Source organism: Syngnathus typhle, linkage group LG4 (assembly GCF_033458585.1).
Source record: "Syngnathus typhle isolate RoL2023-S1 ecotype Sweden linkage group LG4, RoL_Styp_1.0, whole genome shotgun sequence".
In the NCBI taxonomy this organism is placed as follows: domain Eukaryota; kingdom Metazoa; phylum Chordata; class Actinopteri; order Syngnathiformes; family Syngnathidae; genus Syngnathus; species Syngnathus typhle.
In genome coordinates, this window is record NC_083741.1 from 12,371,632 (window position 1) to 12,388,433 (window position 16,802).

At 42.8% G+C, this 16,802-nt stretch overlaps 2 protein-coding genes across 2 annotated transcripts; one reads left to right on the forward strand and one right to left on the reverse strand.

Moving 5' to 3' along the window:
• Positions 1–1,380: 1,380 nt before the first annotated feature.
• On the forward strand, positions 1,381–11,582 carry usp8 (ubiquitin specific peptidase 8). The gene is made up of 19 exons (XM_061276373.1): positions 1,381–1,493; positions 3,142–3,309; positions 3,389–3,533; positions 3,603–3,685; positions 3,773–3,914; positions 4,191–4,233; positions 4,385–4,556; positions 4,664–4,826; positions 4,906–5,056; positions 5,473–5,741; positions 5,836–6,327; positions 6,740–6,814; positions 6,963–7,255; positions 7,385–7,606; positions 7,768–7,978; positions 8,449–8,685; positions 8,851–8,993; positions 9,078–9,210; positions 9,560–11,582. Exons 2-19 carry the CDS (start codon positions 3,206–3,208, stop codon positions 9,716–9,718), a joined length of 3,237 nt encoding a protein of 1,078 aa, XP_061132357.1. The 5' UTR covers positions 1,381–1,493; positions 3,142–3,205; the 3' UTR covers positions 9,719–11,582.
• LOC133152784 (uncharacterized) lies at positions 11,468–15,529 on the reverse strand. Its single transcript, XM_061276684.1, has 8 exons — positions 15,509–15,529; positions 14,150–15,364; positions 13,833–14,008; positions 13,562–13,757; positions 13,276–13,497; positions 13,049–13,191; positions 12,769–12,904; positions 11,468–12,195 (listed from the first exon to the last, which is right to left on the reverse strand). The coding sequence occupies exons 1-8, from the start codon at positions 15,527–15,529 to the stop codon at positions 12,007–12,009; spliced, it is 2,298 nt and encodes a 765-aa protein (XP_061132668.1). The 3' UTR covers positions 11,468–12,006.
• Positions 15,530–16,802: the final 1,273 nt, after the last annotated feature.

Consider the following 16,802-nt stretch of genomic DNA (forward strand, 5'->3'; position numbering starts at 1 on the left):
AACGGCAGCATTTCTTTCAAGTCAAGTATGCATGAGTTCCTCTTGTTTCACCTTTTTGTGTGTGCTTTTTAACGTGCACTTTGAAGCATCATAGTGCAACATAAAATTGTATATTATGGCATTCAATATAAGGAACAGGAGTCATACAAAGGTCAGAGGGTGCCTTGACACGGGTGTGGGATCTGCACCTGGAAAACAAAATAACTTCACTGTAATGTTTACTCTGAAAAATTAAATTAGGCATTATCGTAGATCTTATAATGTCATACAGACTATTAATACGTTCTGAGAAGGTCTGTACGTTATAATTTGGTGTTGCTAATTATTATGAGACTATTCTCAAAATTGACCCGGAACATGTGTGCATAGAATGATTGTTGATAGAGGATGTACATACTGTCCAAATGCATGTGGCCCGTCCTGTAAATCAAACAATGAACATATTGCAGACTTTTGATCTCATTGAAGGCTGAATGCCTGCGAATGTCAATTTTGAGTGACACAAAATATATGAAACTTTAGAATCACAGGTTGATGGAGCAGAGCACAATGACAGCATTGTCCTCCACTTGTCTGAAAGTCTGAGCCTGATGAAAGCGCTTTCATTTTCATAAGTGTCCAATCTAGGCTCCATGTGCCCCCTTGTGACTTCAAAGTGGAAATTCTGCATGAAAGCTGTGTGCTTTTATTAATAGAATTAAAACCCCAGGAGCTTCAATGTTTTATTACACTGGCTTGCATACAATGAAAACATCAGAAAGACTGTTTAACATTTATGTCAAAAGAATTTGAAATGTGTCCTAATGAGCCTTCCCCGAAAGGTCGACATATGGATTAGTTATCTTTGTTCTCTTGGGCAACTATAGTATTTATTTATTTATTTATTTATTTATTTATTTATTTATTTATTTATTTATTTATTTATTTATTTATTTATTTATTTATTTATTTATTTATTTATTTATTTAAAATACTGTATTACTGTATTCCTTTCACGTTGTCCAATTGCCTTCAGGCTTGGAGAAATAAGATATTCCCCAGCTTGAAACGAGCACATTTTGCTTCAAGACAACCGTGTGAGCGAGTCTTGATTTTTTTTCTTCAAAATAACAAGAACTGAAGTGTGTTTTATAATTCCTTTGACTTTGTTGTAATCAACTGAAAGACTTTTTTTTTTTAATATCTCATTTACAGCACTAAATATACAAATGCATACATGTACTATGTTCGACTGTGTGTATTAGTTGGGTTTTATGTGTTCAAATCGTGTGAGAGGGGTTAAACTTTGTCGTGCTTTAAATATGGTTTATTTTATTGCGGATGTACACCCGTCTACCCAATAAATGGGGATTGCGCTGTACTGAAAACTATCTCCAGCAGGGTGCAGTGCAGCTAGAAAAGGCGGCCACGCCCACTGTCGTCACCGATGAAGAAGACAAACAAGGAATCAGCTGTCAAAAAAGTAGCCCGTGTGATAGATCGCATCGAAAGAGGTACAGCGTTTCCAGTCAAGTCGGCAAATAATCGAAAATGTTTGCATATGTTTGCGATGGAATTAGAAGTTCTATCGAACCCAGCTTCTGCGTGGTTAGTGGTCCGTGGCTAGCCGAGTCTTAAGTAGCTCACATGAGCTGCTATACCTTAACCGCGTGAGCTGCCAGTTTAGCTGGTCAAACAACGTAAACGCTATCTTGCTAACTTCGAAAGGTTGAAAGCCAAGTTGTTTGTTTGTGCGTTGTTTCACGCCGCTTGCATCACACCCTTTCTATCTCGCGTCACTCGCATGAAAGAACGGCCTAAACGTGGATTTTCACTTCATAAATATGCTGAAACGAAGACGTGCTAAGGTTAGCCTCCAAGTATTTGTTGCGTCAAGCCCTGCCACAACAAAATGTACTTGTTAAACTAATATCCATGGAGTTAATTCGGTGTTCAACCCAATGTACATGTACTAATACGAGCTTTGTCATCGCTACGGAGATAATTTACTTCCTTCGCGGAACAACTGTCGAACTAGTAATGTGTTCTCTTCCAACTTCCGCTACTGTATAAATGTCTCTATATCAGAATGACAAGTTTGGACGCTACGAGTGATGAAGTAGATATTAACTAGAAATATTTGTCACGTCTAGTACTAGTAGTATACGGATGTGAACTAGTACTCTGTTTTGCCTTACTATTAACATGTAGTTAGCCTACTAGTATTCCATTTTGTTTTTAATTGGGACTACAAAGCGCATAGTTGCATTTGTACATTAAGATGGATGGCAGAAATATCAAAGCCACTATCATGGATGGAATTGACCTGTTCTGTGTTAGTTTATTCAAGATATGAACAGTGATTTTCTGTTACCTCACGTATTGCCTTTTTGGAAATCACCAAGTTCTTTTCTGGTGCCTAAGTGTTTCAACCGAGAGTCCTATCGCTTTCAACCACAAACATGGCAGACAAAACAAATACTGTTTACATGATTTAAAACTATCTGTAAAAATGAATGATTGATTCGTTGGTAGTGTAAATATTTACAATAACCACATTTGTAGTTTTTAGCTATAACACTGGCTAAAATATTCGTACAGATACTTGGAAAGTACAGATACTTGGTAAAATTAGAGGTCCTGATTCAACTTTTTACAGAGGAGTCCTCTAAAAACAACCACGGCTGAGAAAAAGTTCTGCACAAAAACAACTTGGTAAAAAATGAAATTAGGCAAAAAAAATAGTAATTAAAAAATGATTAACTCCTTTACAATAAAAGATCATTTAAAAAAAAAAAAAGAAGAGTTTGTTACATTTAAAAGACTCTTGTGGGGCCTTCTCTGTAAGACCAAATGGTTAAAATTCTTGTGTGTGCCACCTTGCAATGGTTCTCAGCTGGTGTCTCAGTATGTGGTCATATTCTCCAAAGAGGAAGAAAAAAGATGTTATTATACTACCTTCACTATGGCATTCGGGAGTTCCGGAATTTTTAATCCCTCAGGTCACAATTTACACGAACAAAAGTTAAAACAGTCATCAGGAAAATAAACTCAAGATACTTTAAAAATCGATTTTAAGTACAGTACGTGTTTCCCCCCACTGGTCGATTTCAGCACTTTGCGTTAAAAGCATATTTTTAACGTCTGTTCTGTTGTTTTCAGGTATGATTAGAGTGTGTGAAGTGCACTGATTATTCGTGAGGTCTGACTGAGCACACCTGCCAAGATGCCTGCGGTGTCCACCGGTGCCAAGGACCTCTATTTGAGCACCTCTCTCGGTGACCTCAATAAAAAAACAGAGGTTAAGGTGGACAAGATAAGCACAAAAAGGTACGTGTTAATAGTTGATGTACAACGGATATGGCAAAACAGATGGACACAATTCAAATCCAATTTTACTGTGATGCAGCTATGGTCAGAGTGCCTGCAAACTCTTCAAGGCGGCAGAAGAGAGTCGTCTGGACAGAGATGAGGAGAGAGCTTATGTGCTCTACATGAAGTATCTAACAGTCTATAAGATTGTCAAGGCCAGACCAGACTTCAAGCAGCAGGCGGTATGGTGACCACCCATTGTTTGGAAACAAAACACATATACGAGTTGTTCTTTACTCCATTGTGTGCAGGACTACCTGACCATGCTTGGGCCAAACAACGTTAAGAAAGCCATAGAAGAAGCTGAAAAACTCGCAGAAAGCCTCAAACTCAGGTCAGAAGATTTGATGGAATATTGAGTGAAAATGTTTTTAAAGACAAAAAGGGTAGCTTATCATCTAAAGTGTGAACATTTGAAAAGGTATGAGGAAGTTGAAGTCCGAAAAAGACTGGAAGAGAAGGACAGACGAGAGGAGAAGAAAAAGGAGAAAGAAGTGGAGATGAAGAAAGATGAGAGTCAAAGCTCTCCTCAATCCTCAGTAGCAGACACGGACAGCAGTAAGGTAACGGCAGTGTTACCTTATACTTGTATTGTCGTTTTTTGTGTGTGATACAAAAGTTTAAGATAAACTATTCTTTCCCAGAGCAATGCCACAAAATAGCTGCAACAGTTGTAGTCTGGTTTTGAATACGGTTCAAGACATCCTTCTTCGTACAATATGCAAATGTTATTGATTACATCCTAGATTTTAAGGTTGCATCTCAAAGTAATTGCATGATCTTACTGGGAAAGGGTCTGCATCCACTTTTAACACGCTTGTTTTATCTTTGACTCTCAGGTTAAAGGAGAGGTGAAGGATTTGAAGAATGAGTCTACTAAAAGTAAGCTGAGGACATGATACTTGACTTAGATGTTTTTCTGTCTTACTGTAGCTAATTTTAAATATCACGGCTTATCTTGTGGCTTGTGGTCTTTCTGGCTCGTCCGCATTCATATGCTGTGCGTCATTTAAATAACTTGACCTGATTGCAGCTGCGGTGGCGGCGGGTGGGATCACGGCGGAGAAACTTTTCCACATGATGAAGGACCAAATGATAACTATCGTTGTCATGGATGCTCGAAGCCAGAGAGACTTTGATGAGTCTCACATTCAGGTCCCATCTCAGGCCTGCATCAGCGTGCCTGAGGAGGCCATCAGTCCAGGGTATGATACAAAAGGAGAATATGGGGACAAAGTCTGTAGCTTGATATTTATATTTGTTTGTGTGTGAACCATTAAACCTAGACTGTTTTGATTTTTGTTTTCTCAAGAATCACTGTGAATCAAATCGAGGAAAAGCTCCCCAATGAGTCCAAAGAACAATGGAAACAGAGGGGATCCGTGGATTACTTAGTCCTGTTGGACTGGTTTAACTCTGTTACAGATCTGACAATAGGCATGACATTGCAGAACCTCAAAGATGCCCTATATAAGGTAATGTTCGAGATTTTGGATGTGAAGGAATATCTTTTTGTATACGAATATATTCTTAAACAATCTGGACACTCCACAGTGGGACAGTATGACCATCTTGCGCAGTGAGCCACTCGTGCTGGAGGGAGGCTATGAGAGCTGGCTGCTGTTTTACCCAATGTACACAACCAATGCAAAAGTCCGCTCGCCTCGACAGAACGTCAACAATGTGAATGCCTCCATGTCGCAGTGTGAGTGTCATCGCTCCAACTACACTACTTGCAAAACGCTTGCCATATCGGTCTTTTGCTTAGGATTTCAGAATGAACCCAAAATCCACTGTAACCTTTACAGATGAATTTAATTTTACCTTCTCCACACTTGTCATTGCATCTGTTCACTGTTTTTTTTTTGGTGTAACTTGATGTTTTCTAGCAAGGAACTTAATTCTGCTCCTCGCCTGCCCCCTCTCTCAACACAGTATATCACATAAAATATTCATCATGAAAGGAAGCTCGAGTTTTCATTGTGCAGTTGAATATTGAATGGAAAATATACTCACGGGCCATAACATTAGTTAGCCACATTAAGAGGCCATTTAAGATCGAGTAAATCTGTGTACCTGTAATTTGATTTGAAGCTGTATTCATTTTCTGTTTTTCTACAGTAAACCTCAGTTACCCATCCCTCAAGGAAATAAAACCCCCAACCCCACCTCAGCCAGAACCTGAGATTAGACCTGAGCCTGTAGAACCTTCTGCTCCCCCACTCACAAATGGAGTTGCTCCCACTGAAGACCGCCCACCCACACCACCTGAGAGCACAGACAAATTGGTAGACTCCGTCGACGCTCTTTTCTCTAAGATGGAATTGAGTGACAAAGGATCAGTGCTAGACACATCTGACCATCCTTCCACACCCAAGGCCCTCCCACGGGTATGACTGAACAATTCATGAACAAGTGTCGTCTGGAAACTGCTATTGAACTTTGTTTTGCTTACATATGACACTCACTCTCTCCTTTAACCAGTTTGACCGTGCCAAGAAGCCACCGGTCCGCTTCTCAGACGAGCCTAAAGTGAGCCTGAATGGACCAGACAAAGAATCAGGCAAGAACATGCCCTCCGTCCCCGACCGCGCAGCCAAACCAGCCTTCATCCCTTCTTTGTCCGAAGAAGAACAAAGTCAGATACACTCTGAGGTGGTGGCGTCCATGGAGAAAGCCAGGCAAGAAAAGGAGAAACGCATTCAAGGACGTCTGCTAGAAGAGGACAGGCGGAAGGAGGAGATGAAAGAGAGGCTTGCAAAGGAGCAAAGTGATAAGAAAAAGAAGGGCGACGAGGACAAAGGACATCAGGACAAAAAAAGACTAGAGAGACAGAAGGCGAAGGAAGAGGAAGACAAAGAGGACCATGGGCGCAAAGAGAAAAACAATAAGGGGAAAGAGCAGAACTCTGAAGCCCCCTCCAAAAGTTCGTCTCTCGACTCGCCTGGTCCAAGTCTAATCATCAGTGAGGTCAAGGTAGGTCGTTCACATCAGATCTCATGCACTGTTTAGACACAAGCATTTTGACACTCAAGACTATTGCCTCTGTAGGTAGTGGATATGGTATGTGAAACTATTGACTTGAAATTGGACGCTCAGATGTGTCATTTTGAAGAACTGACATTGAGAGGCGAATAAATGGTATAGCCCAGCCCAAAATGGTTCAATTGATAGTGAAAAGCAATCTCATTATGTCTGTGTATTCATTAGTCACATTTATAGTTTATCACAAATATTGATTTTTGTAAAATAAAAATTGAATACAGGCCAAGTGTAGAGAAATTCAGGCTACAAGGTGGTCATAGTGTGTAAGAGTTCCAATTAGAATTACTCAGTCTGCTTTATTACTCTTACCAAAGTTGAGTCTCTGTGTGTTTTGATTTCACAGAGGGAACCACTGACAAGAGCCAGAAGTGAGGAAATGGGAAGGAGTGTGCCTGGTCTGCCAGTTGGTTGGATGAAGGTACCTCTCGTTTGAAGATGTGACACAATTTAAGATGTCTATACATATACACACGCACACGTATAGAATTTACGAATACCTGATTCCTAACGATGTACTGTTTATACTGCTGCCCCCCCCCCCCCCCCTCTCTCTCTCTCTCTCCTAGTTCCTTGACACTGTGACTGGAACCTTTCGATATTACCATTCCCCAACCAACCGCGTCCACCTTTACCCGCCTGAGGTGACAGTTCCGACGCCACCGGCAGCGGAGCCGAAACAGTCGCAACTAGCAGTGGCACCCTCCAACGCAAAGGAGGAGGAGGAGGAGCTGGAACAGTCTACGTTAAAACGCTCCTACTCTTCCCCAGACATCAGCCAGGATGTAAGAGAGGAGGCCCAGAAGAAGAGCGCTGCCCCAGTGCCTCCTGCTTCTATACCCACCTTCAATAGAGAAACCAAGTGAGGCACATGGTTGTTACTTGTAGACGAAAGTTGAAAGGGTGCATGTTTGGTTGTCAGTTTACATGGGGGGAAAAATGGAAATGTCTGACAATATTCCCAAAAGCTTTTTTTCTTTCTTTTCATCAGACCTCCCACTGTTAAAGTCCATCCTAAAGTGGAGCTTACACGACCTTCAGCCGCCAAAATCCGCAGCCTGAATCCAACATTTGGAGGCTTGGGTGCAAGTTTGACCGGCCTTCGTAATCTTGGCAACACTTGCTACATGAATTCAATCTTGCAGTGTCTGTGCAATACACCTGCCATGGCAGAGTACTTCAACAATAATTTCTACCTGGATGATATCAACAGGTGTGTAGTTCAAGTGCACTCCGCGTTGCAACATTACATCTACAGAAACACCATTTTTTAGACCTTTAATGACTAGTCCATGCTCTGGTAAATTAATGGTTAGCTAGTGCTCCATCCTTTTGTATTTGCATTGACAATGAACACCTCTTGTCCTCCGGCAGATGCAACATTCTCGGCCATAAAGGGGAAGTGGCGGAGGAATTTGGCGTGATCGTGAAAGCGCTGTGGACCGGTCTGTACAGGTGCATCAGTCCACGAGACTTTAAAATCACCATTGGAAAGATCAATGATCAATTTGCTGGCTTTGACCAGCAAGACTCCCAAGAGTTGCTGCTCTTTCTCATGGACGGCCTCCATGAGGACCTCAATAAGGTAATGTGCACACACACACAAAATCAACCAAGCAAGCACAGGAATTTTTATTCAGCAAATATATTGCCATGCCATTTTTGAAAATATTACATGTATTTTTCCTTTGCTTTCCCCCACTGGGTTTCATTTTGATGGCAAATTAGAGAGTAAGTAAATTGTATGTGTGTGAGTGGGTGTGTCAATGTTTGCTCTCGCTGCAGCCAGCGAGTGTGCTCTGTCCGCATCTGTCTGGTCTGATGCTCATCGGAACCTCTGTGCATGTAGACCCAAGACGCACCTCATTGCTTGCATCAGCTGTTTTGTTAATAAATGAAACTAAAATACAAGTGCCTCAAGTAGATTTTCATCTCTTCTTTTTTTTTAGCTTTTGACTTTTGGTTATTATAATTTTAAATCTGTGTATTACGAAGTGCTATTCTGTTGGTTACTTAGTTTTCGCTCGTTGGTTATGTTTCTGTCCGGGTTGTCAGGCGGACAACAGGAAGCGCTACAAAGAGGAGGAAAACGACCACCTGGACGATCAGATGGCGGCAGACCAGGCTTGGAACAAACACAAGCTGCTGAACGAGTCCATCATCGTGGCGCTCTTCCAGGGCCAGTTCAAGTCCACCGTGCAGTGTCAGACTTGCCACCGTAAGTCTCGGACCTTTGAGACGTTCATGTACCTGTCGCTGCCTCTGGCCTCCACCAGCAAGTGCTCACTTCAGGTTAGTAACACCTTCCATTCTTTTAACAAGTAGAAATTAGCTTGCTTTAAACATTAAGAGTAGTTTTTTTTTTTTTTTTAAAAGATAATTCAAACTTCCTAAACCTCAGGTTCTGATCGATGAATGCTCATTATTTACCAACAATAAATCTGCTCTGTATTCCAGGATTGTTTGAGGTTGTTCTCCAAGGAAGAGCGACTGACGGATAACAACAAGGTTTTCTGCAGGCACTGCAAAGCTCACAGAGATTCCACCAAGAAACTGGAGATCTGGAAGGTCCCTCCAATTCTCTTGGTTCACCTGAAGCGGTGTGTAGTGACGTGTCCATCGCGTTGCTCCTAACTACTCCATGTTGACTTACTTTTTTCTTTGCATCCTCGGCTTTGTTACAGCTTCTCCTATGAGGGTAGATGGAAACAGAAGCTGCAGACTTCTGTAGATTTCTCACTAGACACTCTGGACCTGACCCAATATGTCATTGGACCGAAGCCGACCCTGAAGAGATATAACCTTTTTGGCGTGTCTGTGAGTAGATCTGTCCAGCTTTAGAAAAAAACACCAGCAAAATAGTTTCAAATATGTTCCTTAATATAAAAAGCAGCACCCTGTTAGGGTTCGCAGAATATCTTCATCGTATGATTATGTTGGAATATTCTGCAAACCCTAACACACCCTACTCTGTAAAAACTGTATTTTAAGATTAAAACAAAATTGTGAAGAATAAAATCGTTTGTGTGTCTGAAGGCAAGCACACTTTTGAGTTTGGCACCTGTGAGCTGCACGTTCCTAACCAACTGTGTAGTATTCATAATGCTTGGTTTGAGCTTATTTGTGTGTGTGTGTGTGTGTGTGTGTGATTTCTTTTGTTTCCTAGAACCACTATGGAGGTTTGGACGGTGGTCATTACACTGCCTATTGTAAGAACGCCGCAAAGCAGCGTTGGTACAAGTTTGACGATCATGAGGTTTCTGAAATCTCCACTTCCTCCGTCAAATCTTCTGCTGCCTACATTTTGTTTTACTCTGCCCTGTGATGGAGCTGCTGGACCTGAAGAACACCGTAGAAGGTTGTCAGTTTTCTCCCCCCCCCCCCCCCCCCCCTGCTTTCTTCTACAACGTGGCAGTTGCGGGTGTGTCCATCTTTGAGCTGATAGCTGAAGGATGTGGCTCAAGAACAGTGCAGCGCAGCCATGCCGTGCATTGCTTCAGCCACTAGAGGACCCTAGAGCTGTGAAAACATGCCGGCTTCTCATAATTCTGATCATCTATTCGAGAGACTATGAAAGATGCCAGTTGGACGTCACGTTGCACCTATGTCATTGTAGGGCAGGTGGCTGTTTCGATACTATTGATGCGGTTCATGTGAATGGCTGGATCGCTCACATGTGTAAACAGCAGGTTCACATTTACATAGCTTGTACGTATTTAACAAAGCGGATGTTGCACTTTTCTAAATGTAAATATTCTACAACATGTTAAGATGTTGTCTGACCAGTTTTTGTTGTTGGTCAGACACGTTCGTTGCATTAAGGTTTATAGTTGGGAGTTTCTTGTATTTAATGTGATCGTAAAAGGGGACCTATCATGCTCACCCTCAACATTTCCCTCTCAAATGTTGTACAGAATCTCATTTTAGGCTTTTGGAAGAGGAAATCAAAATGTGTGTCAGAAAAGTTCAAGGACTGGTTTCAAACACTTCAAAACCAAACAACAATAGATATAATCATAATTTAAAAAAAAAAAAAAAGGGGGTTTGTATGCACTCCCCACATTCCAAAAACCTGCATGGTTAGTAAACTCCGTGACTGTGTGTGCGAATGGTTGTTTGTCGAGGTGTGCCCTGCGATTTGCTAGCAACCTGTTCAAGGCGTACCCCGCCAGTCAGCTGGGATAGCACACCCTCACGCCGTGACTCTTGTGAGGATAAGTTCAAATGATGAATGGATGTATTCTAACCAGCAGTTGTACACAAGTAGCACGACCTGGAAATCCAGACTTATCGGCCACCGATTGAGTTTGATCAGTAATTGCATCAAATGCATTTCTGAGGCGGGGCAAACTGCGGGATTAACCATGCCCATGCGTCTAGTGGGAGTCGTGGGAAGCAAGGCCAACAAAAATTAAATTTAAAAAAAAGTCTACACACTCCTGCTCATGGATGATTTCAAATCTTTTTCACAAATATGATCTATTACCTTTGCAACGCTATTTGTAAAAGTAGAAAGGGAAATAATGTGGTTGCCCAAAAGTATGCCTCTGTCAGTTCCTTGCCAAGACCCGCATGCTGGTTCCAACTCTTTGTGTTTTTTGATTACTTTTGTGGAGCTCTTGTGTGAAACGTAGAAGAAATGATGGAGCTCACTGACAAGGGCAAAACGCGCGGTTTAAAATACATCTACAGTACAATATTGTGACACCAGTCCTGGAATCTTTCTGACAACTCCTTGAGCTTAAAAACAAATTCCCCTGCAATGAACTGATGGGTATAAATAATGTTCCAGTGCAAATAAATAGGGATAATTTCTCAACTGTGAATCATGCAAACGTAAACGGATAGCCTCCCAGAATAGTTGCTGATTTGCATAATAGGTCCTCTTTAATGCGATGGGAATGACTGAGTAATGACACTTATTAAAGGATAGGTGGGAACTGTGATGGTTGCTTGTTCATGTTAATCATGTTGTTGAACTGTATGCAATCGCAAGGATGCGGAACGCATAGCTTACCCATTAATACTCAATGCCAAAGGCTTTAAATATTAGACATCTCTTTTGACTGATCCGGCCTTGTCAAGCCCTATAACGTTAGTGTGAGAGCTATACAATATAACTGTCTGCATTATAACATGCATTTAGAAGAAACATTAAAGGTATTTTTGCCCCTGGGTGATTTTTAAAAGGTCGAGTTTTTGTAGGTCCTTAACGTGTGTGTATCTTTTTAATTGAATTCTTTCATAAGTCCAGACTTGTTTTGACTTTTAAGATGAGAATTCACGTTACGCCTTCACTCGCTCAACACTAGCTGTCCCAATCTGGGGACGAGAGCAAGCGCACAGTACAAATAAATGGACCAGAGAGCAGAAATGTGCAAGGATTTTACTTACTCGTCTCACTGAGCGTTAGATTCATCAAACTTTTATTTTCTTGTAAATGTTGGACTTTATTTCTCAATGCTTTCAAATGTTTCAGTATAACAAATATAACCTTCAACGGCTCGTGACTATTTATGAAAATCGCTTTGAATGTTTGCGTGTGTGTGTGGTTGGAGAACAATGTTGCTTGAGGGATGCAGTCGTGTTTTCTGTCATTTTTATGACCTTTGGTTACAGGCCAACAATCTTTGGTTTTCGGAATGGCTTGCGGCTGTAAAGCAGGACGTAGGCGTCTGGGGATTGGACGTGACTGTCGTGTAGCTCCTGGACGGCAGAGTCATCGAAGCGGTGCCACGTTTGGGTCAGGGTGTTGTGGCACAGAGCAGTGTAGTGACCCATGTTCAGGTGACCTGCGTGGTTCTAAAGATGGAAAGGTTTCTTAATTCAACGACTGCCTCTTGACATTGATGGGCTATCATGAACATGTCACCAAATCATCACTGATGAAATGGCCACTCAGCCATTTTTTATATTGTAGTCAGTGCAACCGTGTAAAATTTATTATCCCCCTCAAAATAACTCATGACACAACCATTAATGTTTAAACTGCTGGAAACATAAGAGAGCCCTAAGAGAAAATGTCCAAACTAGGCCCAAAGTGGCAGTGCCTTTTGTGGCCAACACATTTAAATACATTCATTGATTAAGCTTTTTATTTTGAACACGCGGTACAAGAAACAAATTCATAAATATCTATGATGTAAATATCACATCTGAAACATTGCAGTCTAAGTCTGGACAGAATTAGGAAAACATTTAACCTCCACAGTTTGCTGAGATCATTTATCCGTCAAATACTCCAATCTTAAAATTAGGTTGAATTTCTTCCGATATTGTACAAAAATACTACTTGTAAATGTTTTCCAGCACTCTGAGGCTTATGCAAATACTGCAACTACAATACATTAAAATAATTTAATAAATTGGACTCACCATGACCGCATAGAGACGATATGAAGAACTGGAAGTCTTCTGTGCCGAACTGGACACAAACAAGCTTAGATCAAGCTCAGTAGAGAAGATAACGTTAGTCCTCAGTTTGACCTGGTTCTTTCCTTTACAACCAAACCTGGAGAACACATCCAGTTGAAAGCATTTGTAATTTCTGTACAATCTAATAAAACCCAAACAAATGGGATTTTGGAAAGACGACAATGCTTGTATCCAGCACTAAAAGGAGCAATTATTTACAATCACTACTCTTCCTACCTACCGTTTAAGGTGCAGCACAAGGATTTCGGGAGGTTTGTCCAGATAAGTAAGGAGAGCAGTTTCTTCCCTTAGCTCACAGGCTGAGCACATAATCTTCTCTCCTCCTGTCAAGAGGCTCTGCTTAAAGAACAGAGACAAACAGTCCTGCACAAAACGGACACATTGAAGAGACGGGAGGTCATAAATCATGTCATCCGTACTGGGGCTCCAATTGGGACCAAAATGTACCTGAATGGAGCACTTGCTGATATGTGTAGGGATGGGTAAAGAGAGCACAGTGAACATCTGCGTGTTGATGGTCTGTTGGTCACACCGCATGCAGACCGTCACGTAGCTGAGCGTGCCTTCAAAAAATTTGGAAACGATAGTAGACTCTCCCACTCCGGTGGCCCACATTCTCTCCTGGTCTCGTATCAGCTGCTTGGAGAAGCGCATCTTCCGCCTCCCAACCTGTAAAGCAAAAAATAACCATGGTACATACTATTCATTTTCCATTCACACATCAATCTAGGACCTTCTTTAGGTCGTCATGGAGTGCATTGAAGAGGAGGAGAAGCAGTTCCTGAGCGTCCTGCTGAGAGTGGTTGTTGAACTGTGGCAGGATGGAACGCAACAAATTCCTGGCCTCCACAGGGGCACAGCTGGAACTCCTCCCGAGCCACATCTGCTCCAGGAGCCGGACAAACATCTGGGCTACCTGACACTTGGCCCTGAAAGAGGTGCAAAAGAAAACCCGTCACTCGATGGATTGGGAATGATAGTAGCCGTATAGAAATGCTTCACACCGTGCCAACTCTTTGCGTGTGTCCTGATGAAGGAGATGCTCCACCAGGGGCACCGTGGAACAAACACACTGCAACACAGCGTTCAAGTAGCAGGAGTTTCCAGAGTTGTCTAAACCACACACGCCGGGACGGTCCCACTCCTGGCGTCGCTTTTCTATCACATGATCACTGCTGGTCTTGTTTCTTCTGCAGGTGAAAATAGGTGAATTTAGAATCTGCGCAGGTTCTCGCAGAAACAGACTCGTTGGTCGAAGAGGGTGATGGAGGAATCTCAAAACAGCAAAAACGATAAGACATTAAGTCTGCACTCGCAATACCCGATCTGTGAAATGGGATTTGTAGACCAACCTTTGCATCTCTTGGTATGATGTGCTGTTTAGCTGAGGCAGGACGGGCACTCCGCCATTGTTGTCCAAAGCCAGCTGAGAAGCCAAAGTTCTGGTGAACTGGGTCAACTGGACCTGCCTGCCTGAGCTCTGCAAGGTGTGAAGCACAAACGTGTTGATGTAGATGGTGTGCAGCGTCACCCAGAGACCAGGGAGTAGCACGTCCGCCTGCGATCCTCTCGTGTCCGACCTTGGAAAAAGAAGAGCCGGTCCGGTCCAGCCTTTGAGATGCGCTGCGAGGAGAGACCGCCCGTAGAACTGAGATGTGGTTTCCTCTGGTGAAAATGGTTCCGTCGTCGCCGTCCGAATCCCTGAATCCGAAAAAACGTCGATGAGCTTGCCCTCCATCCGGGCGCTGGTGTCCAACCACACCACGGGACGTTGGCTACAGAAAGGCCTGATCAGGTGCTCTACCACCTGCACAACTACAGGCTTCCTCTTTCGTCTCCGAAGCTGCTCTGGGATGTACAGGTACATGTTGCAAATGAAGCCCGAGCTTCTATCGTAGAGGATGGCAAGATGAAGCGAGCAGGGAGTCTGCTGGTACCAAAGGTTGTATTTCTTCACAGCCAGGTTCTCACCAGGCGTGTATAATCCTTGATAGCGCTTGGTCACGTGGCTGCAGAAGGCAGACAAGGCTTCCAGCTTGTCTTCATCCTCCAGTCGGCTCAGATGCAAGAGGCAGCTTTGGAAGCAATTTCTCTTCAGGACCCCCTTCCATCCTTCTAAGCCCAGGCTTACCTCACGCTCTCCTACAGAGAGACCATCTTGCAGAACCATGGAGATGCAAGTTAACATCTCGATATAATCCTCCTCGGAGAAAAAGCCGCCTTGTTCTTTTCTCAGAGCATGTGAAGATTGAGGAGGTCCACACCTCTGCGCGGAGCCTCTCCTAATCAGCTTCCGCAGGGCGCCTCGATCCAGCACCTCCAAAAGTAGCTCCCGGGCCGTGTAGTACACCTGGTAAGCCGGCCCCGTTGTCTGAGTCCTGCTACAGGGCTTGACTTTCTTGGATTTGAAGATGCTAGGCAGACACAGGGTTTCTCGGTGTGAGTCTCTGGACACATCCTCCACTAGATGGCAATCCTCTGGCATCCAGTCACACTCCTTCACTGACAACGCTTTGGCCTTCATTGTCTTAGTGTGCTAAGAAAAAGCAGGTCGTGATTGCGATGTGGAGTGCTTTCATCAAGAGCAAGGTAGATGCAATGCCCAAAAGGGTGGGTGGGTTTGCTTGCCTCCCTCCTCCTATAGGATGACTGCCAAAGTGTGTACTGTACAAATACATACATAGTGTGTTTGGTGGCACATGGCGGGTGATCTCTTGGGACCCTTGTGTCCTGGCAACCAGTGAACATAACAGCCTGTACGTCAGGGAGCTCCCATGGCACCGTTTGGCACCATGGCTGACTCCTGGGTTTGTGTTCACTTTTAGAAAGACATTTTAAAGTCACACTCCTTTCCATATTTACATCAATGGAAAGTGAATGAAGTGTAATGGAAAAATCAACAAAGTCACTCAGGTCAATGAATGTTTTGTTTTTCTGAAGGCGTTTATGGTCCAGTTGCAAAAGATAAATCATTTCCACGGTTAATGTGACTTATAACTTGTAAAACTCAAACAGAGCTACAAACCTTGGTGATTTTGCATAAGTGTACACACCCTCTTATCGTTACAGAATATACACAGCAAATATATATGGCAAACAATCAATTGCCAGAAAATTTGACATGTTTGAATCATATCTATGAAATAAAAATGTTCAACTTCTATGAACCCTTCTGCCTCTCTACAGAGTTCTCCATCTGGTGGCACAGGTTGGACTAGTTTCAGGGTTGGACAGCCGAAACCAGGCTTCTCTGCTTCGTTGTTTTTTTCTGTTGACGGTTTAGAAAGGTCGTTGAGTATTCATTAGATGTGTGACAAGCCGGTTTGTCTGTGATCATTCTCTTGCATAAATTAAGGTAAAACAAGTAGGTATCTTTGTGAGTCAATTGATCTCACCGCTATGATTTCGCATACTTTCAATCATTTACCACAACCCAGAGTGCACTTTTGTCAGCTTGGCTGCAGGGGAACAAATCTGGTTTTAAACAGGTCAATATCACTTTGACATCCTCACCAGTCGTCATTAAAATGAAGCACAATAATAAAAATCTAAGGTCTGCAAGATAGACATTTGCTGTTTACTTCTTTTTTTGCCCCGGCCAATACGCATCTTAATTTGGCTGTCCATGCGTCATTGCGGTGTCTATTGGTGTCTGCTGTCGTCTCGTGATTACATATGGACCAATTTCCGCCTTCTCTTAGGGCCAACAGTCAGCAGCAACTTTCTTCCCTTCCCGTCGTTGCAAAGTCTAAAGCAGGGGCCTGGGTCGGCCGCCCCGTTGCATTTAAAAGAATAAAGGAGGTCGTTGACATGGTGCGATCTGAATGGCTCCCCAAATTCTGCCATGTCACGTTAACACTGTGATGATGTAAAAGGAACAAAATGACTTTTAATGTATCCAGTTGGTCAGCCTGCAGGTCACTGACAAATCATGAGAAGGTCTGAGCAGCTCTGTGACCTTAACACTGGTCAAA

Bases quoted from the DNA above. Each gene is read 5' to 3' on its own strand.
- usp8 (XM_061276373.1), top strand. From the start codon at position 3,206: ATGCCTGCGGTGTCCACCGGTGCCAAGGACCTCTATTTGAGCACCTCT. The intron at 5,057-5,472 runs GTGAGTGTCATC...GTTTTTCTACAG, and splicing joins GAATGCCTCCATGTCGCAGT to TAAACCTCAGTTACCCATCC. The intron at 7,979-8,448 runs GTAATGTGCACA...CCGGGTTGTCAG, and splicing joins TCCATGAGGACCTCAATAAG to GCGGACAACAGGAAGCGCTA.
- LOC133152784 (XM_061276684.1), bottom strand. From the start codon at position 15,529: ATGTGCCACCAAACACACTAT. The intron at 15,365-15,508 runs GTATGTATTTGT...GCTTTTTCTTAG, and splicing joins TGTGCCACCAAACACACTAT to CACACTAAGACAATGAAGGC. The intron at 13,498-13,561 runs GTCCTAGATTGA...TTTGCTTTACAG, and splicing joins TCCATGACGACCTAAAGAAG to GTTGGGAGGCGGAAGATGCG.